We start from the raw sequence: 25,819 nt of genomic DNA, 5'->3' as shown, positions 1-25,819 counted from the left end.
GTCTGGGTCCCCAGGCTGTCCATTTGAAATCTAGGTGGAGGCCCCACATCTCTTGTACTATGCATGTTTGCCGAATCAGCAACATGTAGACATTACCAAGACTTACCATTGTGCCCTCCAGAGCCAAGGCTGGAGCATCCAAGGAGCTCTGTGCCAGAGTGTGGCAAGCAGAGTCCTGAAGCAGCCTTGGGCAGCAAATGCTGAAGTCTCCAGAGCATCTCTCTGGAAATTTGGCCCTCAAGGCCCTGCTCTGGGCCTATAACGGGAGGACGGACTCTTCCACGTGTTGGGAAGATAGCACATCCCAACTTCATGGGAGGGAAAGCTCTTGTGCTCCGGACCCTTTCAGATCACACCCTGTTTATCTCTTTATCTGGCTGTTTGTTTGCATCCTTTATTATATCCTTTACAATCAACCAGTAAACATAAGTGTTTCCTTGAGTTCTGTGAACTGCTCTAGCAAATTAATCAAACTCAAAGAGGGGGTCATGGAAGCCCTAACTTGAAGCTGGTTGATCAGAAGTTCTGGAGGCCCAGACTTGTGACTTGTGTCTGAAGTGGGGGCAGTTTTGTGAAACTGAGTTATCAACCTGTGGGATCTGAAACTATTTCCAGGTGGATAATGTCATAATTGAACTGGGTTGGAGGATGCTGAGTTAGTTTCTGCTACAAAATTGATTGCTTGTTTGGTGTGTGAGGAACACCCCCCCTTCACACACATTTGGTCACAAAAGACATCGGTGTTGAGGCTGTTGGGTGAGAGAATAGAAAAAAACAACACTTTGAGTGTGTTTTCTTTTCCACTGACAAATACAAAGGATTGTAATACACTACTATCAATAATTATATGCCAACAAATTGGATAACTTAGAAGAAATGGATAATTCTTAGAAACATACAACCTACCAAGAGTGAATCATGAAAAAGTAGAAAATTCAAACAGACCAATAACAAGTAAAGAGGTTGAAGCAGCAATCAAAACCTCCCAACACAGAAAATCCCAAGACCTTATGGCTGCACTGCTGAATCGTACCAAACATTTAAAGAACTGGTACCAATCCTTCTCAAACTCTTCCAAAAACTCAAAGAGGAGGAAATACTTCCAAACTGTTTTTATGAGGTCAGCATTGCCCTGATACCAAAGCCAGACAAGGACATTACAAGATAATTGTAGGCCAATATCCTTGATGAAAATAGATGCCAAAACCCTCAATAAAATAGAGCAAACTGAATCCAACAGTACATTAAAAGGATCATGCGCCATGATCAAGTGGAATTTATCCCTGGAGGGCAAAGGTAGTTCAATATATACAAATCAATAAATGTGATATATCACATTAATGGAATAAAGGATAAAATAATATGATAATTTCAATAAATGTAGGAAGAATATTTCACAAGATTCAACAACTTGCATGATAAAACTCTCAGTAAATTAGGTATAGAAGGAATGTACCTCACCATAACAAAGGCTATATATGATAAGCCTAGAGCTCACAAACTCAATGGTGAAAACCTGATTTTCCTCTAACATCAGGAACAAGCTGAGGAGGCCAACTCTCACCATTTCTATTCAATATAGTGCTGGAAGTCCTAGCCAAAACAATTGGGCAAGAAAAAAGAAATAAGATATCCAAATCTGAAAGGAAGAAGTTAAATTGTCTCTGCAGATGACATGATCTTAGTATTTTTTTTTATTTCAACAGGTTTTTGGGGAACAGATGGTCTTTGATTACATGGATAAGTTGTTTAGTGATGATTTCTGAGATTTTGGTGCATACATCCATCACCCAAGCAGTGTACACTGTAACCGTACCCAATGTGTAGACTTTTATCCTTTATCCTCCCCCAACACCTCCTGAGTCCCCAAAGTCCATTATATCATTCTTATGCTTTTGCATCTTCACTTAGCTCCCACTTATAAGTGAGAACACATGATGTTTGGTTTTCCACTCCTGAGTTACTTCATTTAGAATAATGGTCTCCAACTTCATCCAGGTTGTTGCAAAAGTCATTATTTCATTCCTTTTTATGGCTGAATAGTACTCCATGGTGTATATTTAATACATAACATATTTTCTTTATCCACTTGTTGATTGATGGGCATTTGGGCTGGTTCCATATTTTTGCAATTGCAAATTGGGCAGCTATAAACATGCGTATGCAAGTGTCTTATTCATATAATGACTTACTTTCCTCTGGGTAGATACCCAGTAGTAGGATTACTGGATCAAATGATAGATCTACTTTTAGTTTTTTAAATAATTTGCATACTGTTTTCCATATTGGCTGTACTAGATTACATTCCCACCAGCAGTGTAAAAGTATTCCCTTTTCACCACATCCATGCCAACATGTGTTTTTAAAAATTTTTTTTTGTTATGGCCATTCTTGTAGCAGTAAGGTGGTATCACATTGTGGTTTTGATTTGCATTTCCCTGATTACTAGTGATGTTGAGCATTTTTCATGTTTGTTGCCCATTTGTGTATCTTCTTTTGAAAATTGTCTATTCATGTCCTTAGCCCGCTTTTTGATGGGATTATTTGTTTTTTCTTGCTGATTTGTTTGAGTTCCTTATAGATTCTGGATATTAGTCCTTTGTCAGGTATACAGTTTGCGAAGATTTTCTCCCACTCTATGGATTGTTGGTTTACCCTGCTGATTACTTCTTTTGCTGTGCAGAAACTTTTTAGTTTATTTAGCTTTGTTTTTGTCACATTTGCTTTGGGTTCTTGGTGATGAACTCTCTGCCTAAGCCAGTGTCTAGAAGGGTTTCTCCGATGCTGTCTTATAGAATTTTAATGGTTTCCGGTCTTAGATTTAAGCTTTTGATTCACCTTGAGTTGATTTTTGTATACATGATCTTATGTACAGAAAACCCTAAATACCCCACCAAAAAACTGTTGAACTAATAAATGAATTCAGTAAAGTTGCAGAGTACAAAGTCAACATGCAAAAATCAGTTGCATTTCTATACACCAACAATGAACACTATCTAAAAAGGAAATTAAGAATCCCATTTACAATAGTATCAAAAAGAATAAATGCTTAGGAACAAATTTAACCAACTATCAACACTGATGAAATTAATTGGTGAAGACACAAATACATGAAAAGATATTTCATGTTCATGGATTGGAAGAATTAATAATGCTAAAATATCCACACTATCACACTATCAAAAGTGATCCATAGATTAAATACACTTTCTTATAGGCTGACCTAAATGTGAGGCAGATGGATAAAAGAGAATAATGGGTTTTGAAAACTGTCGGCAAACATTAAAAATTGATTTATTCTCTTTATTTTAATACCCAGTAAAACTTGTGCAAATATATGCAAAAAAAAAAGCAAGTCCAAGACTTTTCCTAGAGGTACGGTTTATAATATCCCCAAATTGGAAACAACACAAACATCCATCACCAGCAGAATGAGTAAACAAACATAAAAAATTGTTATATTCATATTGCAGAATACATACACAGCAGTGAGAAAGAACAATTGTTAAATGCAACAACATGGAGGAATTTCACATATTCCTGCACAAAAGAAGCCATACATAAGAGAGTATTTATTATATAATCCTATTTATATGGAGTATGAAAATATGCACAATTCAAAGATGATATTAGATGTCAAGAAAGTGGTTATGCTTATGGAGAATGTGATTAAGAGGGGGCATGAGGGTGGCTTTCGGAGGGACTGATAATTTTCTATCTCTTGACACAGCTCAAGTGGCAAAACTTAGTTCTGGGATCTTATTTGATGGAAACAGTGGCAAAACATTGAAACAGAAGACCTGGGTGGGAGTTCAAAGATATATTCTCTTCATATACATTCAATGATCTATATATGCTTGTATTTGGGCACTTTTCTGTATGTTTCTTATACTGCAATTAAAAATTTTCTTAAAAAATAGGAAGCCACATTAAGAAAGACAGCACTACCATTATTTCAGAAACTCCATTTACCCTACTCTATAGTATACCTCTCTCATCCTCATGCTGAGATAACCACTATAATAATGTTTGAAATAATCATTCTCTTGCTCTTATTTGTTAGCTTTACTAATTATATTTGTATCCATAAACAATAGATATTTTAGGATGCTTAGTTTGTACTTTCTATAAATGAAATTATGCCGTATTTTTGTGTTTTTTTGTTATTGAAATATCAAAATATCTCATTTCCTGTGACTTCTAGGTTTTTCTGCATTGCATGTCATTGCTTTCGTAAATTGTTATGGCAGTCAGGAAAATGTGTTAAGACTCCATAATTATAATAATTTAATTTTAAATTTGTTAATTTTGTACACAAACAATTTGTTAAAGAAAAAACAGAAAGAAAAGATAGTTCTGTTTCTTCCTTTCTGAGAATTATAAATTTTTTACTTTCCTTTTGTCTGGGAAGGAATGGAAGTGGCAATTCCTAGTATACCATTTGTAGTCCCAATCTCAAGTAAAGTGTTTTAAACTTTTTACCTTTAAGAATTATTTTCTGTAGATTATTTTTATCTTTTAAAAATTAAGTAAAAGAAATTTCCTTCTATTTCTAGATTGTTAACAGTTGCATCGTGAGCAGACATAGAAATTTATCTAATGTTTTTCTTCCTCTTTTGAGGTGAACATATTTTTTTCCTTTACTTTCTTAATGTACTGAATCATAACACTGTTCTTCTCATGTTAAATTGACATCCTGCTTTTGGTATAAATCTGGGTTTGTTATACTTTTTAAACATTAGTGGATTCAGCTTTTTTTTGATTTCTGATTTTGTGTTCATGGATGAGATTGACCTGTGATTTTTCTTTCTCTCACTCTCTTTGGTTTGGTATTAGGATGAAGGTGAAAATGAGGTGAAAAGTCTTCCCTCTGTCACTATGTTTGGAAAAGTTTGTGTCCAATTGAAATTATTCTCCCTGGATTGTTTTGAAGAATTTTCAGGTGAAAATATCTGGGTTTAGGACTTTCTCTGTAGGACAATTTTTGACTATTCAATTTATGTAACAGTTACTTGCTATTTCGTCTTGAATCGAATTTCATAATTGATAACTTTTGCAGAATCTGCTTTTAATTTTCAAATTAATTGGGCAAAATTCTTTATACCATTGCACATACTGATCCATCTTCTAGATCACCTATTTGGTTTTTTTTTTTTTTTTTAAAGAGAGAAGAGAGAGAGAGGTTTCGCTATGTTGCCCAGGAGGGTCTCAAACTCCTGGCCTTAGGCAATCCCCACCCCCACCCCCCACTCCCCCGCACTCCCCCGCACTCCCCCCCCAACCCCCCACCCTACCGCGTCTTGGCCTCCCAAAGTGTTGGGATTACGGGCGTGAGCCACAATGTGCAGCTTCTTTCTGCACTTCTTTTTCTTTTAAAACTAATTCTTTTTCGTCTTTTAGGTCTCAGAGTAAGTTTGGTTCCTAGGTGTTCACTGAACCCCTTCAGGCTGGGTTAAGAACAGATCCCTGCAAGCTGACACTTTGACCAGGTGGGTGAGAGAATCCGGGTGGTGCTTTCGTGGAGGGCAAGAGAAAGAGAGCGCAGCCTCCTCAGGGTGCAGTTGCTGGATAGAAGAACTTTTCAGTAAATAAATGTTTCTCCAGCCCTTCTGGAATGTGAAAAATCTGTATAACAGACTTTGGGAGAGCCGGAAGCCAGGATGAAGAGGCAGGTCCCATTGAGGTTCTCCAAGAGTTCCCAGTAATCGGGGGAATGAGACCACCATATGGGCCCAGTTGCTTTCACCACGCCCCCGGCACCCACAGGAGGGGGTCCACACAGGCGTAGTTGGTTCAGTGGCCAGGCCTCGCGTGCGCCTTTCTTTCCTGTGTGTTTCCCACCGGCACATCACTAGTGGGAGGTCAAAATCCTGCGAGTCAAGGATGGCTGGGTCAAATGAAGAACTGAAATGAAAATACACAACCGCTAAGAAGTGGTTCGAACCGCAACTTTCCGGGCCTAAAGCGCGGCTCCTGCCCCTTGAACCACACAGCGCCACCACCGGGTGGTTGCACAAGATGATAGGTATTTTCTACATTATTCTCTAAGTGACCGCTAGACTCTTGGGCTTTTAACAAACGTCTCACTACAGAGTATTCAGCAGGGTCTAGTTTTGATTACCAAGCGGAGCCAGGCCTAGGAAGATGTCTCTATTTAATGCTAATTGCAGCTGTTGCAGCTGAATTGGACGCCAAGCTGAGAAGGTCGCCTGAGGGGGTCTTTCTCGTTCACTTGGTGATTTTCATTTACTTCCAGAGGGTTTCAATGCTAAATGCAAACTGATCATGTGTAGTAGTGATTATAGAGAGACATTCAATACTTTTCCTTTTCCCTTTCTTTACAGCTTTTTGTCACTGGCTGAGAGAAGCAATGTGGTGCATGTGCAAAATTTGGTGTAACATTTGGTGTCAAGTTAAGGGTAGGAGTTTGGAGAAAATCGAAATACTCACTTTGCATTACCCTGTTATTGTGTGACACTGGAAAGTTATTTAGCTTTTGTATTATTACACTGTCTTTGAAATTAGGTTAACAACAGAAATCATGTCATATAAGTAGAACCATACAATATATATAAAATCCAGGTTAATAGCCAAGACTTAACAACATTTCTCATATTTTTTGCAGTTGGGAAAGCGTAGGACCACGTGGCCTAATGGATAAGGCGTCTGACTTCGGATCAGAAGATTGAGGGTTCGAATCCCTTCGTGGTTGACTCTCCCTTTTTTACGCTCCCGACCCTAACTTTCAAGCAACACTGCGCAACCTCCCACACCTCAAAATTATAGCATTCAATTAGTTTCGGAAAGTGAACGTGAATTCTCTGCAGTCCTTTCCCAAAGAAATGGGAAGTTGAATCACACTCCTCTTTGGAGTTGCGAGTGATTGAGGTGGGGCCAGCACACCACCTTTCAGCTGTTTGCACTTTGGAGGAAGCGCTTGGCCAGGCTGGCACACAGGTGCCTGGAGTCCGGGGTGGGATGGGGAGAACGTGCGCCCTGGTCCAGGCGCATCCTCTTCCCGCCTGTTGAGTGGGCTCAGTGAGCTCAGTTGAGTGCATGTTAAGGAGCTTTAGTCACCTGGTCCCGCAGGGGGCGACCATCACGTTTCCACTGGTCCCGGCGCTCGGTTACAAGTTTGACTCGCAGACACACAAAAGAGTGTATCTTGAGAGCCTTGTATTTTTGAGGTCAGTTTAAATATCGCCCCCTTTCGAAAGGAAAGCTTCCCACATTTTAGAGGAGCTTTAAAACCCGCTCCTGATTCAGGTGGATGTGGTCGTTGACCGGAAGCGTTCTTTCTCTGCCGGGGCCCGCTCCTGGATTCTCCCTCACATCGCGGGGCGAATTAAACTGTCCGCAATATCTGAGGAACCAAGGTGTTAATAGAGACCTGAAAACAGGAGGAGAGGCGAGCCAGGAAAAGATCTTGAAGAGTAAGCCGCTTCTCCAAAAGGCGAAAGAGATCCTTTGTAATGCCCTTTATAATAAACCAGTAAAAGTCAAAACAATTGTCTGGGCAGGAAGATATAAAAAAATAGAACAACAAAAAAATTAAGCCAGTAAACGTTAAAACAAAACAAAAGGGGAAAGAATCTGGCCAAATACATTTGAATACTTAGATGAAATGGACAAATTATTAGGACAGCGTGACTTATTAAGTATGATTAAAGAACGGAGAGCAATAATGAATAGTCAAACTACGAAATAAATTGAATTAGCTGTCAAACATCTTCCTACTGAGAAAACCCCATGTTCCATCACTTATCTGGGGCTTACAAGGTCAGGAGATCGAGACCATCCTGGCCAACATGGTGAAACCCCATCTCTACTAAAAAATACAAAAAATTAGCTAGCTGGACGTGGTGGCGGGCATCCGTAATCTCAACTACTGGGGAGGCTGAGGCAGGAGAATCTCTTGACCCGGGAGGCAGAGGTTGCAGTGAGCCGAGATCGCACCACTGCACTCCAGCCTGGCGACAGAGCGAGACTCCATCTCAAAACAAAAAACAAACAAACAAAAAATCCAACGAGACACAATCTTTTCCACAGTATAGAAAAAAGAGAGGGAAAAGACCCACAACTATACTCACAGAATGGCATAGATATATTTTTCCAGACAATGTACTCTAAACAGTTTTATTGTGGCATAATTCCCATGCAATAAACTGCACAAGTTTAAACTATGTGTAAGTTTTACACATATATATAATCATATATGTGTAATATGTGTAATCATGAAATGACCAGTACAATAAAGATAATGAACATAGACATCACCCCGAAAAACTTCCTCCTGCACTCTTGTAAGCCCTGTTCCCCTCTTACAACCAGGTATGCTTTCCGTTGTTATATGTTCATAGTTTTCAGAATTTCATGGAGTGGGATCATACAGTATGTACTCTTAAAACAATTCTTTCATTCATTATCATTATTTTGAGGTTCAAGCAATTCTCCTGCCTCAGCTCCCGAGTAGCTGGGACTACAGTCACACGCCACCATGCCCAGGTAATTTTTGTATTTTTAGTAGAGACGGGGTTTCACCATGCTGGCCAGGCTGGCCTCGAACTCCTGACCTCGTGATCCACCCACCTCGGCCTCCCAAAGTGCTGGGATTACAGGCATGAGCCACTATGCCCGGCACTTTGCCAGAGACTTTTAAATGGTTGATTTGAAAAAAATAATTTTCACCAGTTTCACTTGGGAGCAGGTCTGCAGGGCTCTTTTCACTTCATGTTGAAAGTCAATCTCTAGAGGTATCCCTCATACATTACTCATCCCTCCATATATATTTCTCCTCCCTCATCCTTCCTACTTAATTTCATCATAATTCTAAATTCAGGGTTTATTGGTTATAAAAAATTATTCACAGCTGTGCCATGTAGTACTATGATTATATTTTGTATCTTATGTGCCTTTTAGTTTTCTGCAAAGTTATTAACTGCCTTTTTCTTTTATGATCATGTAACCAATTCATCTCAATTGATTTTCCTTGAATTTAAGTAACTCTCAATATGGTGAAATACCTCAAGGAACCTATGAATTTTAATATTTTTCTTAGTGGTCTCCTCTCTGGAGCCTTCATCCCCCTGCTTCAATCTAGACTGGTTGTTCTCTAGGCATGTTACACAGGTGTCTTCCTGGGGTTTTTCTTCCAACGACCTGGGATATACTTTGCCTTCTTCCTGTTTTTGACCCGTGTTTTCCTTTTTTTTAGTGTTGTATTATTTTGATGGAGAATAACCTCTAGGAATTTTCTGAGAGGGTGACTCTGTCTGTAAATGGCTTTATAACATACTCGGTTTGTTTGATTGCTAGTTTGACTAATAAATTAGGAAATTCTGTCATAATTTATGACATTGTTCAATTGTCATTTTCAACTCTTCTATCAAATGCAACATTTCTAAATAAAACACACAGATGCTGCTTTCTGTTCAGATTTAGTTTAAAATCCAAAGCAAAAAAAAAAAAAAGTTTTGCCTGATTCTGGTATCTTGCCTGGTGGGAAGGTACTCAGGAGTATCTGGAAAAGAGAACTGTACACCCTGCTTCTAGCCACCATGATGACAAGTATGTGACACATAAGAATTGTCTGTTATGTAATTTTCTTGTAAGAATATTAGGCAAACTGGAAACAAGGTACCAAGTATGACTATCTGGCATCTCTAAACTACTACAATTTTTAAAAATTAAATATTCAAATGTTTTTCAACATGGATATCAAACCCTTTTCTCCTTGTCATGGGTGACAAGGCAAATCAGCACACCTACCAAAAGGACAGCCAGCACTAGGAAAATGCAGCTAGAAATAATTGTGGACTCTGCAGTTTAGTTTACAAAATCAGGCAAGGACTGTGGGACACCTCTATCCAGTCATACCTCAACTCACTCTAGAGATCTGGAAGCTCTGGGTCTTTCAGAGCAGGAAGCCTGAGCTTGGTGCAAGGACACAAAGAATCAGAAGCTTATTCCAAGGATCAATTTGAACAGCCCAGGATTCCAAATGATTCTGGAGTTTCCGTGTTGTGGCAAGAGGAGAGAAGACCAACTTCTTGGGGCAATGAGAAGATCCCCCAAAATCATAACTCCTAACTTACCCTAGGTGCTTGCTTTGTGCTCAGAAATATGCTCACTGCTTATATCCATCATTTACATCTATGTAACAAATCTTACTCAAATTTAGTGGCTTAAAACAACAATTGTTTCTTCTGTTTACAATTCTTCAGGTCAATGATTTGAGCTATATTTAGCTGGGCAATTCTTTTGTTGGTTTTGTCTTGGATCGCTCGTTTGATTGTGGTCACCTGGCAGTTTGACTGAGACTGGATGGTCCATGATGGTCCCACTAACATGTGTTGGGTGTCAGCTGGACTGCCTGGGATGGCTGAGATGGCTGAGACTCTCTCTCCGTGTGGTCTTCCACCTCAGATGCTCGATAAGGTTTCCATACACAGTGGTATCAAGGTTCTAAGAGGTAAGTGACAAGGTTTCTTGAGGCCTAATCTTAGAACTCCTACACCACTATTTCTACACCATTTCACAGAATTCTATTAGTCAAAGCAAACACAAAGTCAACTCACATACAACAGGGAGGGAAACAGACTTGGCTTCTTGATGAAAGCTGCTGCAAAATTGCATTACAGACCTGGTGTGGTGGCTCATGTCTGTAATCACAGCACTTTGGGAGGTGGAGGCAGGCGGACCACTTGAGCTCAGGGGTTTGAGAGCAGCCTGGGCAATATAGCGAAACCCTGACTCTACTACTACAAAAATACAAACATTAGCCAGGCATGGTGGCGCATGCTTGTAATCCCAGCTACTTGAGCAGCTGAGGCATGAGAATCGCTTGAACCCAGGAGGTGGCGTTGCAATGAGCCAAGATCGCACCACTGCACTCCAGCCTGGGGGACAGAGCCAAACCCTGTCTCAAAAAAACAAAACAAAACAAACACACATACACACACATTACAGAGGGATATGCATACAGAGATGGGAGGAACTTGCAGCCATTAATCGTTAATTTATTATTGTGGCCATTAATCGTTTATTATCAAACAACACGGTGAACAGCTCTCCTATTGATATGTTCATTGCACATCTTGGTTAAGTAAATTATCCACTATCACTTTTTTTTTTTAAACCAAGTGTTAATTCAAGTTGGTCTGTAGGTGTTGTTTTGAACCCACTTTTACCTTGTGGGCAGCTCAGAATGGAACCAGGGAGAATGTAAACACTTCAAAATGCAGTAGCAGCTAGAAAAGAACGGGTAGTGCTGAGCGTTTGCAAACGGGCAGTCATAAATCTGTGAAGAGGGAGAGCTGTATTGTGTCTCCAGGATGTCTCAGATGTTTAAGATCCAGAAGGTGAGATCGGTGGCCCACATACAGGCTTCCTGCTCAGCTCCGACGCTGTACTGGGTCGGTTTATTTTTTGAGACTCAATACCCGTGTCTTTGTCATAACTATAGACATCATAGAATCATTAAGAATCCCAGAGGAATGAAGAAACTGAGGTAGGGAAAGCAGATTCAGAGACAAGGAAAGTCCCACTTATACAATGATTTTAAAACCTAAGATCGTCCTTGTTTCACAGAGTTGAAAAGTCACACAGAAACACTTGTCATGAAATTTTATATATGCCTAATCTATCTGGGCCTGAGACCGTGAAGGTCAGGTTTCTCTGAGACAGGGTCTCACTCTGTCACCTAGGAACCACAGGGGCGCGCCACCACGCCTGGCTAAATTGTATTTTTTGTAGAGACGGGGTTTCATCACGTTGCCCATGCCTGGTCTTGACCTCCTGGGCTCAAGAGACCAGCTCTCCTCTGCCTCACAAAGTGCTGTGATTACAGGCGTAAGCCACCATGCCCGGCCAGTTTCTTATTGAAATGAATACTGTGAAGAGCTATTTTAGCGACTGTCATACACTTGTTCCCGATGTATTGGACAAAGGCAAGCATCAAAAAAGACCGTGTGATGACGTTTATCACCCATGACCTTAAGCAGGGAATTTTAAATCAAATCACACGAGGGTTCTGAGTACAGTCTAAATCACAACGGTACATACATCGCTGAAAGGAATCGCAGATGCAATGCAATAAGCTCTCCCCATTTTCGGATTTCTACAGGTCAGAGAATAGTAAAACTGCTCCAGGTGAGGCTTGAACTCACAACCTCGGCATAGCTCACAGGTGCACCGTCTTATAAGTACCGCGCGCTAACCGATTGCGCCACTGGAGCCACGGAGAGAATGTGGATTTGGAAAGGTATAAGAGAAGACGCTGTTACAGATTGAAGATGAACTCTTTAAACATTGTTTTTTAAGGTATTAAATAATATGAGCTTTAGGCACCTTCTAATACGGGAATTCCACGAATGGGATTAAAAGCAACAATCAAGGGAACCCCGGAATTAGCTGATCCGGAGCCCTTTTCCTCCCAACTCAGAGATGCCCTGGGGACTCAGGGTTGCCTTCACCGGTACCTTGAATTTCTGCTCAGATTTTCTCACAGCTTCTCTAAAGTCAGACAATAATTTTAAAACATTTGAGTGAAAGTCACATTGGTTCACCAAAAGCAGCAGGAAGCGAAGATGGCTGCATGCAAAATAGACGTGTCAATCACTACCTTCCGAGCGACGTTTCCATCAAGAAGTGCGTATTCCGCCTGTACAAAACCAGCGAGGGCATTTTCCATTGTTTCGGAATCCCGCGGGCTATCCATCTTCCCCGTTCTAGTTCCTGTCTCTCCACTCTGCGTTCGGCTACACTATTTGCTACTTTAAACGAAATGCTAGCCTCCCACTCCCATCCAGACACTCGCTGATTTTAAATCTAATGTTAAAATGCTTTGCTACTCGGAAACACTCAGAGAGCGAATATTTCCTTTACAAAATCACTGTTTTCGACGTATAGATGCAACGCAGGCTAAGTAAATACAGAAAAACAGTAATATAATTATTTAAAAATTTGCCAAAGTCTCATATCTTGAGAAATCCATTGTTTACATTTGTTATATTTCATGTCAGGCTTTTTCTATGAAGGTTCAACAGAGAAAGATTTAATATTTTTAAAATTTTTGTTAAAGTAATTGAACAACATAACAAAATGGCCCCTCTCACCAGCACATTCCTTTTTTGTTTTTTCAAACTGAATGTCCTTTGGCCTTCCGGTGATGTACATTTATCTAGTGGGGTTCCCAGCACTGCATGGTAAATCACTTGAACCCACCCACTTTTCTGAACTTTTGATCCCCTATTTCTACCACCTGCTGAAACAGTTCTGGTGTTTCCACCACATTGAGAGAGAGACATTTTTCCTTTTTTCCGAGTAGGAGACATCCGAACAGTGTGTTGGGTTCTTGATAGAGTATAAAAATTCTGTATTCAGGGAGAGCGCTCCCATATCAGTGAAGTCTCCTTATCTAACTTGACGTTGCACTCCCCTTCTTCAGGTACTCTGAGAACCTAGTTCGATATGAGGCAGATTCTGAGTGGGAGCAGAGGCACATAATATTTGGCCAGAGTCACCAGCATTGTTTTCAAGCAAGAAGGATATGCTAACCCTCAATAAGAAGGGGTGGGCCACTTCTAAAAGTTTTGAGGGTCCTGGAAATTTTGGGGATTTGGATATTCTAATACCTCAAACCAGATGTCTCCATGTTGAGCCTCAGCTCACTGCAGCAGCCTTGACTTCTAGGCCCAAGTGGTCTTCCTACCTCAGCTTCCCTAGCAGCTGGGATCATGGGTGTGTGCCGCTATGCCTGGCTATGTTTTTTATTTTGCAGAGATGGGCTTTCCCTATGATACCCAGGCTGATTTTGAACTCCTGGACCCAAGAGATCCTCCTGCCTCTGCCTCCGAAAGTGCTGGGATTACAGATGTGAACCACCATGCCTAGCTGGAAGCTAACTTCTTTTAGAGTTTTACATACTATTCCTATGATTAAGTCTTGAGCCTGAACTTTAGATTTTGGTGCTCTTAAGTTGCAGATAGGAGAGGTCCTTTATACATCCCATGGAGACACATTTTCACAGTTAGCCTTAATTTAATAATATATCATCCTCAGTCTTTAATTATCACTCTCCAAAACATCAATTTCCTCTGGCAACGACCATCCAATTCTATTATGTTATAATTAGCATTCCCCTCATGTTTCTAAAGCACCTGAAACTTCATGTCTGCTAGTGCGTATTCTTCCGCCAGTTTACCATACCAGTTCAGGTTTGGCAAAAGTTTTGACAACCGCACTGCTACTTGTGACGGTGGTTGTTTGTGCTCCACCCATCTCCTCATCGTCAACCAGACGGTGAATAATTCAACTCCAAAAACCTCCTGTCAGCATCTTCTTTCTCAGATCATATTTGGTACCAACAATTACTGGCTGGATTCCCTAGAAAGTAGATTCTAAGATGGATATTTGCATTCAGAAAGTTTACTAGGGCATTAACTGAGAATCAGCATGGAGGGTTGGGAGGGTGGCAAAGAAGAGAAGCAGAATTTGTCAGAGGGAAAAATCAGGATGCAGGGCAAGCACAAAATGCCACCGGCCTACCCCTCGTGCATGTCTAGAGCTAGTACGGCCCTTCTAAGTTGAGCAGTCAGGGTTTGGCCTCTATGCCTCTCGGGGACCGGTAACTGGATACAGGCTGCCCTGGAAAGGGGACAAACTTAGGTTGAGGCAATTTCTGAAGAGGAATGACAACTGAGAGGTATCGGGTGACAGCCTTCCAAATGTAAATCTTTCTGTCTGGGGGGCTCAGGTCATGTGAGCAATACATCATTTGTGACAGAGTAAGAAGGAGGAGGGAGATAAAATGAGTTCAAGCACCAGACGGGATTTTAAAACCACCATAGAAATCGTCGATGCTGCAGAAAACATTTTATTGGAGACAGTGGCAGGGCTCATTCTGAAGCTGAGGAATCCAGGGTTGAGATGGGAAATCCCATCCTTCAAAAGATAAAGGGCATTCCTGTCCAGGTGCCATAACCTGAATGCATTAAAGATCAGACAATAAGGAAAACTTTTGTAGGGCCAAACAGAGACAGATTCTGGGTCCCACCAGCATGGAGATGCCCTCTCTTCTTGTGAAGCAATGTTCTTGCTCCCACAGGAGAATGGCTGGTGGGAGGAGGTGTCATGGATGAAAACTGAGCCAGAACAGTTGGAAACTGATGATACATGTTTGTCCTAGGAGACAAAAAATGTTATGAAGTGGAACCTAAATTGTGTGGCTATGACCCCGTTGCTATTTCTACACCTCTAGGGTGGAGAGAGATGGAAGAGTCAGAATGTCTAGGAATGTTCTTCTTCAGGATGTGATGGCCGACTGAACCATTGTCGTGGAAGGATGATTTCCCTCTGGTGGATATGAATGATTCAACCTGTAACAGAGGTCTGGGGATTTTAGGTTTCCATTTTTTTCAGTCTTCACCCACATACTCTTGAGAGGCAAAAGAGCAGTATCCTTCCAAATATAAATCTAGTTTGTGGAGAGTGGGAATTCTGGCAGTATGTGGAGGTGATTTGCTCAAGTGGAGCCCATGCAGGAAGAGAGTGTGGTGAGAAGATGGATATTCCTTTTTTGGGGGTAGAGGGGTAGCAAGTCATTAGGTGAGAAGTAGAAGTAGGATTGCTCCTGCCCTTAACTGCACCTTCCTATTTGGTTTTGAATTGCTTCAAGTACGCCAGGATGTCTGTCTTGACTGAGCTGACAGTAGCCTGGTGGGACCAGCGCATGACAGGGATTCCATCAGGCCCCACCAGGAACTTTTCAAAGTTCCAGCGAATGTCATGGACCTTTACAGGGTCCCAGGATATAGATTTGAATGTGCCCAAAATCTCAGAGGGATGAGGACAGGAGTGCTAAAGCAGAGAGATGGAAAAGAGAAACAATGTTATTTCTGCTCCTGGATGATCCAGGCTATTTTTACCCACGGGTAATCCACTCCCTCCTATACCTAGATATTTTAACTTCCTGTTATTCCTAAAAATCTCCATAGATTCTTGAATCACCACTATGCCAACTACTAAGAATATTATAGATATTATAGCAAAGTCTGCTCACTTGCAGTTTCTCCCCATAACCCTATCACAAAATTTTGCTGCCATAGATAAGACATGTTACCTTTTATGCTTTTGGTTTCCTTTTTTTTTTGGAGACAAAGTCTTGCTCTGTCCCCCAGGCTGGGGTGCAGAGGCATGATACACTGTTCTGTTGTCTTCAACTTATTGAGGATATATAAAGTCTTAACATGGACTAGTCTTGGTTCACAGTCCAGCATTTAGGAGCAATTCACTTTGGTAATCTTTAGGGTTCTTTCAGCTCTGGCATTCTCTATGTCTAAACATCAGTGTTTCATAAAAGGTACCTACTACACTGTATCATACCTGTTGGTTTGTTTTGTTTTTGTTTTTGCTTTTTTGAGACAGTGTCTTGCTGGTTGCCTAGTGTGGAATGCAGTGGCACAATCATAGCTCACTTCTGCCTCCAGCTCCTGTGCTCAAGCAATCCTCTGGCTTCAGCCTCCCGAGTAGCTGAGACTACAGGTACATGCCACCACACCCAGCAATTTTTTAATTTGTTTTGTAGAGACAGAATCTCACTGTGTTGCTCAGGCTGGTTTTGAACTTCTGGCCTCAAGCAATTCTCCTGTCCTGCCTTAGTCTTCCAAAGTGCTGGAATTACAGACATGAACCACCACAACCAGCTAGATAGCTAATGGTTTCTAACTCTCTCTCCAGTATAAACTCATCAAAAGTAGAGACTGTGCCTTATTCATCTTTATATCCTTATTATTTAGATTGCTTTATAAATAGTGGGCATTCATCAAGTGTACCTGGAATGAATGAATGAATGTCAACGAGCAAAAGAGGGTGGTCCTAGCAAAAGTTGCCATTCCACACAACTCTCTTTACCACACAAGTTAGAGCCCCACAGATACTCACAGATTAATCTCCAGATCAGCATGTGGAATGTGGAATGCTGATCTGGAGATTTTCTCCAAAAAGACCAATCCCACCTCCAGGCCAGAGCCCTTGGATCCATTTCTGCCACACTAACTCTATGCTAGGAATATTAGAAAAGAGGAGGAGGCTTATACCAGGAATTTACTCACCTTCAAGAAGCTGAAGACTTTCTGTTCTTTTTCACCATTCACATCCCCTTTCTCAAAAAGCTGGAAATTAGGTACAAATCCTCCCCCTGGACGGACAAACCTGCAACAAGCCGTAATGTTCCCAGGAAGCTCCAGGATATGCAAGTAAAGATTATAATGGGATACTAGGATTTGAAATCATGAAAAAGGGGAGAAAGAGGAAAGTATCTTTGCGAGTAGGGAGGAATACGGCCATGTTTTGGCTTTGGGCTCTCTGACTCACTTTATTTCTCTCTATCCCACGACCTGTATCTTTTCCTCCATCCCTTCTGTCTTCCATAGTCCATTCAAGTCTCAGCCAGGGATGGAGAAAGAGTCTCTGGAAATTGCCAGACGCTTATCAGGGTAGGCCAAAGTTAAACACTGCTTGCTATGCCCCTGCGCCTATTAATCCAAACCTCCCCAGAAGTTCCTGAGCTGAAATGGCCTCTGGAGACTGAGGAAAGTTACACAGGCACCTCCTATTGGATTTCAAGAAGACACTTACTTGAGCCCAGGAAGAATCTCTTTGTTATCTCCTGGTTCTTGCTTTCCAAATTGGTTGCAGGGAAAGCCCAGCACAACTAGACCATAGGGCTTCAGCTCCTCCTGGAGTGCATTTAGTTCTGCGGTTAGAGGAGGGACAACATATTGGTCTGGGTGGAGATTCTGCCTTGTGCAGGGATCTTTCCCTGGGGTTACCCATTTTACAGAGAAGGAAACAGAGGCCCAGGGAGGGAAACAGCTGTACATCAGAAGGGTTGTTAGTGGCATAGCTGAAGTTAGAGGCCGGATCTTCAGACGTGCACTCAAAAGCCTTTTGTTATGGTGCAGTGTTTCCCATACCTGCAACACATCAGAATCAGCTGAAGGCCCTTCCCTAAAAATAGGGATGCCCAGGTCCCATTTCAGAGAGTTTTCTGTTCCTCTGAAATGGGGCTTAGTCGTCTTTATTACTCAAAAGCTCAACAGGTGATTTTTTTTTTTTTTTTTGAGACAGAGTCTCACTCTGTCACCTGGGCTGGAGTGCAGTGGCGCGATCTCGGCTCACTGCAACCTCCATCTCCTGGGTTCTAACGATTCTCCTGCCTTAGACTCCCTAGTAGCTGGCACTACAGGTGCGTGCCACCATGACCAGCTAATTTTTTTTGTATTTTTAGTACAGACGGGGTTTCACCATGTTAGCCAGGATGGTCTCGATCTCCTGACCTCGTGATCCGCCCGCCTCGACCTCCCAAAGTGCTGGGATTACAGGCGTGAGCCACAGCGCCCGACCTGAATCTTTCTTTTTTAAAGGAAAAGACACAGATAATGAGGACTGAGTTCCTCTCCTCTGTGCAGCCTGGCTCACCCTGAATGGAGTGGAAGTAAAACTGACAAAGGCAAAGAGAACCAGAGAAATTTGAAGTCAACCATCCTAACATTTTTCAACAATCCTCAAGATGCTGAAGATGCATTCTTCCTAAAAATCCTCAGTGATATGCTGAAACACAAGCTTCAGCTGCCTTCGTCCACTACCAGGAAATTTTCCAACTTGTCTGCTCAGACTTTTATAATCAGCTTCTTTGTTAACCCTTTCTGAGCCAGATGCCTTTAGTCCCTTGACAAACAGTAACTAGTTCCACTCAGATTCAGCTCAGCCAACTGGCACCTCCTCTAGTCCTTTTTTTTTAAAAAAAACAAAACAGAGATTGCCTTCCTGTTTTCACAGGGTTCCTCAGTACCCCTCCCTATATCCTTCCATTGTCTGTTATCTGTAGGGTGGAAACTGAATAAATCGATTCTTAAAGTCCCTATAAACTGGGAAAACAAATTATGTTCCAATAAATATTATTCAGTCTTAAGAAAGAATGAGGAAATGATCTGAACTCAAATGTATTTTATTAATTAAAAAATCAAGGCAACAAATAGTATTTATAGTGTGTTATCAGCTTGGGAGGGGGAAGCAGAAAAAAGAATATATGTATTCTGTAGACATGATAATATTGGTCTACTGAAGGGAGGGGAAGAAGGTGGAAACCTTTGGTTCTAATTTTTTTTCCTTTTGAACTTTGAGACTTGTGAATATAATACTTATTCAAAACGTAATTAAAAACAAAAAATGAAGGTCTTACTACTTCAAATATAAGAAGTACATTTGTCTCTGGTATAATCCATCCTGTTTGTTTTTACTGATTTTTAAACCACATGCCCTAAAATATGAGAAAATTCTTCCCTGAATAACGTACAAAAAGGGAGGAAAAACTGCATCCTAAAAAGGGGTTGAGGTTGAAGAGGGAGTATTTGCTTCTATTACAGCCTCATCTGCCAGCCCTCACTCTAATCAAATGCAGTTCCAGGTATAAAACTCCTTTTTCTTGTCATTGTAAGTTACCTGTAAAACCTTGCAAAAGTCTCAAAAACATGGGTCTTCTGTCCTGTATTTATCAAGAAGACTTCTGGAATATTCTGAGAAGCTCCTAGCTCTCAAGTATATATTGATTCCCCTGGAAATCTCAGGGAAAAGCAGAGGCAGGGCATGGGGAAGGGGTTAGCACATTTTTTCTGTAAAGGGCCAGATAGAAAATATTTCAGACTTTGTGGGCCATATGGTTTCCGTCATCACTACTCCTACAACTACTGACCTCTATTTTACAGCATGAAAGCAGCCATAGGTGATGTATAAATGAACGGGGATGGCTACATTCCAATAAAACATTGTTAACAAAGCCAGGCTGACCAAATTTGGCCTGTATGCCAGAACTTGCTGACTTCTGATATGGGGGATGAAGTCACTTGATTATGAGTATTTATTTTGGTACATAATTAGAATTAAACTATAATTCCAAGTATAATATAGAATATAATCAGCTGGAAAATTTAGTCCCAAAGAGAAGTAGCTATGAATTCTCACCAGGATATTGCGCTGTCAGACCACAGTAGGTGGCCACGTTGACGAAGAGGATGTGCTTGCCCACATACTGCTTGAAGGGAACGTATTCGTTCTCATTAAGTGCGATGGCCTCATAGTCATAGATGGTGCCTTTCTCATCTTTGTGACAATCCATCTGGAAGATTTTTTTTAAAAGTGATAATATTGGTAACAACAATTCCTAGCATCTGTAATCTTTCAAAAAAGTCAAAGAATAGGTACATTCTGACCAAGACCTAGAAAACAAATAAGAGTTGTCTAAAGTGTCAATGACAAGACTGAAACTTGGTTCTTGTAACTTGGAAATAAAAAATCAAGTCTCATAAGCCAGGCAAAGAAAGACAAGCATTGCATTTTCTCACTTATTTGTGGGATCTAAAAATCAAAACAATTGAACTCATGGAGATAGAGAGTAAAAGGGTGGTTCCCAGAGGCTGGGAAAGATACTAGAAGGGTGGGAGGGAGGTTGGGATGATTAATGCGTACAAAATAAGATAGTTAGAAAGAATGAATAAGACCTAGTATTTGATAGCACAACAGGGTGACTATAGTCAATAATAACTTAATTGTACATTTTTACATAACTGAAAGCATATAATTGGATTGTTTGTAGCACAAAGGATAAATACTTGAAGGGATGGATACCCCATTTTCCATAATGTGATTATAACATATTGCATGTCCGTATCAAAACATCTCCTGTACCCTACACATATACACACTTACTATGTACCCTCTCCATGCCATACACACATAAGAATCAAGTTTCCTATTATTTTGAAAGATGTGAGATACCAGGAAATGCATGGATAATGGAAAAGGGTGTTGATTCATAAGCTGGGATGGTAGGAGCTGGAAGTAAGTGGGACTGAAGAGAAAAGCACGCTTGCCTTACATACTTCTGTAAAAGAGGCTACTCCTTGGCTCTGGATTGAAGGCCTCCTGCCTGGACTCTCTGAGAAGGGCAGGTTTTAAATTGCTGAACTATTTTTAGGATAACTTAGTTATTTCTCTTTCCCCAGGTCTTCTGACCTCTTACTCCACTCGTCAGCACGTAGAGTAGAAAGAACACTGTCCTGGGAATCAGAAGCCAGCTCCATTGTTAAATTCCTCTGTGAACCTGGGCAATTCCCATCCCAGGCCTTCAGTTTCCCCATGAGTAAAATGAAGATAATTAAAAACAAAAACAAAAAATGAAGGTCTTATTACTTCAAATATAAGAAGTACATTTGTCTCTGGTATAATCCATCCTGTTTGTTTTTACTGATTTTTAAACCACATGCCCTAAAATATGAGAAAATTCTTCCCTGAATAACGTACAAAAAGGGAGGAAAAACTACATCCTAAAAAGGGGTTGAGGTTGAAGAGGGAGTATTTCCTTCTATTACAGCCTCATCTGCCAGGTAAATTCTCTAGTAAGAATTTACCTAGATTCTTACTAGAACTCCAAGTGGGCTTCGATGTTTAACATTCTAGATTCTAATATTATCCTCACCTTGAATAACTTTCTCGTCACTCTCCTACTAATATGGTGGTTGTGTAAGCCAATACTGTGAAATTCCAGCTTTTGGTAGCTCTCAAGAAAAGAGATGGAGAACCCTAAAGTCCATCTGCAGGTGAGTCCCTGAAATCTGTCTGGCAGCATCCAACCTGCGACTCACCCAGCTCTTCAGCCCATTGTGCTCCAGGTGTCTAATATCCACCTTCATCCTCCGTTCCACCTATCCCATTCCTTCTCAAATCTCATGAACATATTAATATTTGAGCAGACTTCCATGCAATATTTGTTAAGTTCCACATAACATAAATTGTCCTGCCTGAAATTCTCATCACATTTTCTTTTATTAAATTCCTCTACAAGGCAGGTCTCATCTTATTCCTCCTCTGTCTCTACCCTTACAGGGTTCATGCAGTACCCAAAGTGTACTGATGCCACAGTACTCACCAGCACATGCTGATCCCTTTTCTTATACTGGGGAAGCTGCCACAAACTGCTCATGGAATACAAAACATATATGACAGGAATATGAAAAGGAAGCTATAAGTCCAAACCATCCAGTGAGAAGAAGGTGGAAAGGAACAGACTGAAGAAAAGAGATAAGGGCATTATCTGATAAGGAATGTCCAGACTTAAACTACGATTAAACTAGACTTCCTGGAAATGCAGTAGTCTAGTAAGGATTTTGGTTGAACACCATCCGCCCCCATTCAGGGAAGGAGTAATGCAAAACAAAACACAACTTTTCGAATCCTGTAATCCCACTGATTTTATCACTAGCATACTAGGTTGTAGCTACTCACTTCTTACTCCTGAGGAAAAAGATATATTTCTATGCAGGTTTTTACGCCTTTCCCTAAATTTATACACATATACATGCACCAGCAAAATTGAGGGATCTATAAAGAGAATATTGTGTGAAAGTATCCATTCTTATCTTCATGTTGCCTAGTTTCAAGGTAAACATTTGCAAGAATTTGCCTTTTTTTTCTTTTGCTACTGCAATGACAATCACTCATAGTCATGTTGGGTACCAGGATGCAAGAGCTTAGAGAGACTCTCAGTTTGAAGACTCCTTTTAGTCCAGTTTACTTCTGATATTGACTGCTGTTTCAAATTTATTGAAGTCTATATGCCATGTCTCAATTATCTCTAAATGCAGCTTTTATTAAGCAAATTCTGTAGCCCAGAATCTCCACACTCAATTAAGCACCACAGGTAACATAAAAACCATATCAATTCTCAAAATAGAAGTTCACCCAGGAAATTATCTGGTTAATTTTAGAGGCGAGGGATGGGGAGATCTTATTAGAACTGCATTTTGTAGAATGTATTATACGCATAAAATTGTTGTTCACCCGCTCACAAGGTAGTTACTGTTACCCATGAATTTACAATGAGTAAACAGAGGTTAATTTGTCCAAAGCCAAAAGTGGTAACCCATTATGTAAATGAAAGTTTGCCTTTACCTAATTTCATGATTATTTTTTGCCTCCAAGTTATCGCATTCATTATTATCCTTTCCTGAACTGCCCCTTCTGCTGCCAGACACATGTGTCTTATCAATAAGGTAACGAGCCATTAATTGCGCATAGAACAGAGGCCAGAATCCAAGATGCCTGACTCCAAATCCAGTTGTTTTAGGGCTCTGATTCTTTTTTTTTTTTCATGTTTTATGTTTCTCTGATAACTCTGACTTTATCCATCCTTAAAACTTTCACATTTGTTTTTTCCTCCTCTTCAAGGGGTTCTTGCTGAGTTGTGTCTGAGACGAGTCCACTCAGCTTCTCCTCCAAACCCCAGTCCCCACCTACTGTAAGGCCCATCGCTGTCCCAGCCGCAGACCCAGCTCTGAAGCAGAGACTGATGTGGCCAGAGAGGTCTCCAGGGGGCCTCCACCTGAAGAAAGGGAGAAAGGACTACAGTATGGAGACCCTTTCTTCCCTAGTCATATTCAATGCAAGGAACACCCATCCATAGGAATGAAGAAGACTCAAGGAGAAAAAAAGCAAGATTTAGGGGAACAGGCAAAGAAGAAGAAAGCAGGAGTTGGAGTCTTACAAGAAGGAATGGAGGGCAGGGTCTGGAAGTAGGACAGAAGAGTAACTACCATGCCCTACCATGAGATGATGGAGCTCACTCACCTTCATCTTCTCCTGCTTGGGACTTGTTTGCACAAAGCAGGCTAGGAGAAGGGGAAGCAGATGGATGACCCTTAACTGTGTAGTCATGACTAGTGTTTGTAGATTGCTAGTCTGGGGGCCTGAGGTCCTTGCCCACCTCCGCAGTCTTTTGGTATCTTGGCAGGGACTTAGCCCAAGCCCCCACAGGCCAATCATAGGGCTGCAAGGATTCTGGACACATGAGGTCGGGGTGAGGATCGCAGAACTCAAACCACATCCTGTCCCACACACACCCCCGTGAGCACTCAGCGCTCACCAGTGCAATGAGGACCTGGGACTCACAAGTTCTGGGAAAATTATAAATGGGTGATGGCAAGCCATCTGAGGTCCTTAAACACTGCTGTCTGTTTTTCCTCAATGTATGGAAGTGTCTAGATGCTGATGCAACCTCCCAGTAAAGTCACTGCAAAAGGGTTGGTCTAGACATTTCAAATGTTATTTCTAATATTATTTGAGCTTGAAAAAAATCAAAGGATGGGCCGGCCATCTAGTATCTCTCAAAAAGACTTAGGAGGAAACTGGCCAGAGGCGGGGAAATAGTCACAATGTATGCGAAGGACAGCAAATTAATACAAATGCTTAGAAATTATTTCAAGTGCTTATATATCAGTAAGAAAAAACTACCAGACCAACAGTAAAAAACAGGCATGAGACAGAAAATCAAATGGCATCTATATTAGGATACAATGTTCTCTCTCACCAATAATCAAAGAAGTATAAATATGAAAAGACACATTCCACACTTATCAGATTGGCAAAAGTTAAAAGGAATAGTGGTTCCCAGCCTGGGCTCAGTCTAGTATAGGAGGCTCTTACACCATGCGTGGGGGAATGGGGAATACTAATGTTGCCAACTTTCTGGACAATAATCTGACATTCTGAATGCAGTGCTTTAAAAAAGTAAGTAACTTTAAAAAATAATTATATAATTACAAAAAATTGCAAGCATTCCTCTTTTTTTCTATTTTTTTAACTTTTATTTTAAGTTCAAGGGTACATGTACAGGTTTACTATATAGGCAAACTTGTGTCATGGAGGTTTGTTGTACAAAGTATTTCATCACCCAGGCATTAAGCCTAGTACCCACTAATTATTTTTCCTGATCCTCTCTCTCCTGCCACCCTCCACCCTCTAATAGGCCCCAGTGTGTATTGTTTCCCTCTATGTGTCCATGTGTTCTCATCATTTATCTCCCACTTATAAGTGAGAACATGTGGTATTTGGTTTTCTGTTCCCTCATTAGTTTGCTAAGGATAATGCTCTCTAGCTCCATCTATGTCCCTGCAAAGGACATGATCTTGTTTTTTTTTTTTATGGCTGCATAGTAGTCCATGGTACATATGTACCACGTTTTCTTTTCTTTTCTTTTTTTTTTTTTGAGACGGAGTCTTGCTCTGTCACCCAGGCTGGAGTGCAGTGGCGCAATCTCGGCTCACTGCAACCTCTGCCTCACAGGTTCACGCCCTTCTGCCTCAGTCTCCCTAGTAGCTGGGAATACAGGCACCCACCACCACGCCCAGCTAATTTTTTGTATTTTTAGTAGAGACGGGGTTTCACCGCGTTAGCCAGGATGGTCTCGATCTCCTGACCTCGTGATCTGCCTGCCTCAGCCTCCCAAAGTGCTGGGACTACAGGCATAAGCCACTGTGCCTGGCCACCACATTTTCTTTATCTAGTCTATTATTGATGGGCATTTAGGTTGATTCCATGTCTTTACTATTGTGAATAGTGGCAAACACTCCTCTTAATAGCCTGGAAGCCCAGAGCCCAAGAAGAATCATGGAAATGAGACAGAAGTCCCTTTAAGAATAAAGTTGCTTTGCCTTTCAACTGGCATACAAGCCCCATTCATTCAGCAACAGTTCCCAATGACCTCTCAGTAGTCTTGGCTAAAATTTTAGAATATATGAATTGATGAATGCAGGCCTGGAGCCCCTGGAATTGCTGGGTTTCTCACATAAATGACATAGCTAATCCCTGCTGACTTCACAGGCGATGGACCAACACATTCTTCCCTTTTGGCTACCATACAGTTTTGATGTTTGGACCCCTAGCAAACATTAATTAATGTTTAATTAATCATGCTTCTAAGTTGATA

The 25,819-nt window shown here is 41.0% G+C and overlaps 1 protein-coding gene and 2 non-coding genes across 4 annotated transcripts; 1 reads left to right on the top strand and 2 right to left on the bottom strand.

Annotated features, from left to right (window-relative positions):
* The first annotated feature begins 6,639 nt into the window (after positions 1-6,639).
* Positions 6,640-6,712, top strand: TRNAR-UCG. The gene has a single exon. It is a non-coding gene; the product is annotated as a tRNA-Arg (tRNA).
* A 5,430-nt stretch (positions 6,713-12,142) lies between these two features.
* Positions 12,143-12,236, bottom strand: TRNAI-UAU. The gene is made up of 2 exons: positions 12,199-12,236; positions 12,143-12,178 (listed from the first exon to the last, which is right to left on the bottom strand). It is a non-coding gene; the product is annotated as a tRNA-Ile (tRNA).
* A 2,618-nt stretch (positions 12,237-14,854) lies between these two features.
* GPX5 (glutathione peroxidase 5) lies at positions 14,855-23,896 on the bottom strand. 2 transcript variants are annotated; one of them, XM_033219876.1, is made up of 5 exons: positions 23,683-23,896; positions 20,023-20,176; positions 17,638-17,755; positions 17,112-17,211; positions 14,855-15,858 (listed from the first exon to the last, which is right to left on the bottom strand). In XM_033219876.1, exons 1-5 carry the CDS (start codon positions 23,875-23,877, stop codon positions 15,652-15,654), a joined length of 774 nt encoding a protein of 257 aa, XP_033075767.1. In that variant the 5' UTR covers positions 23,878-23,896; the 3' UTR covers positions 14,855-15,651. The 2 variants fall into 2 exon arrangements, with proteins under 2 accessions (XP_033075767.1, XP_033075768.1); XM_033219877.1 differs by lacking the exon at positions 17,638-17,755 and having other exon boundaries at positions 14,857-15,858; positions 23,683-23,771.
* Between the last annotated feature and the right edge of the window lie 1,923 nt (positions 23,897-25,819).

Source organism: Trachypithecus francoisi, unplaced genomic scaffold (assembly GCF_009764315.1).
Source record: "Trachypithecus francoisi isolate TF-2019V2 unplaced genomic scaffold, Tfra_2.0 Lachesis_group10, whole genome shotgun sequence".
Lineage (NCBI taxonomy): Eukaryota > Metazoa > Chordata > Mammalia > Primates > Cercopithecidae > Trachypithecus > Trachypithecus francoisi.
Note: the sequence above shows the minus strand (reverse complement) of the source record. Positions and strands in the feature narration are given on the sequence as shown.

Excerpts from the sequence above, each read along its gene's own strand:
- GPX5 (XM_033219876.1), bottom strand. The coding sequence starts at position 23,877 with ATGATTGGCCTGTGGGGGCTTGGGCTAAGTCCCTGCCAAGATACCAAA. Across the intron at positions 20,177-23,682 it reads CCAAGCAGGAGAAGATGAAG|ATGGATTGTCACAAAGATGA; the intron begins GTGAGTGAGCTC and ends AAAATCTTCCAG. Across the intron at positions 15,859-17,111 it reads AAGTCTTCAGCTTCTTGAAG|CACTCCTGTCCTCATCCCTC; the intron begins GTGAGTAAATTC and ends TCTCTGCTTTAG.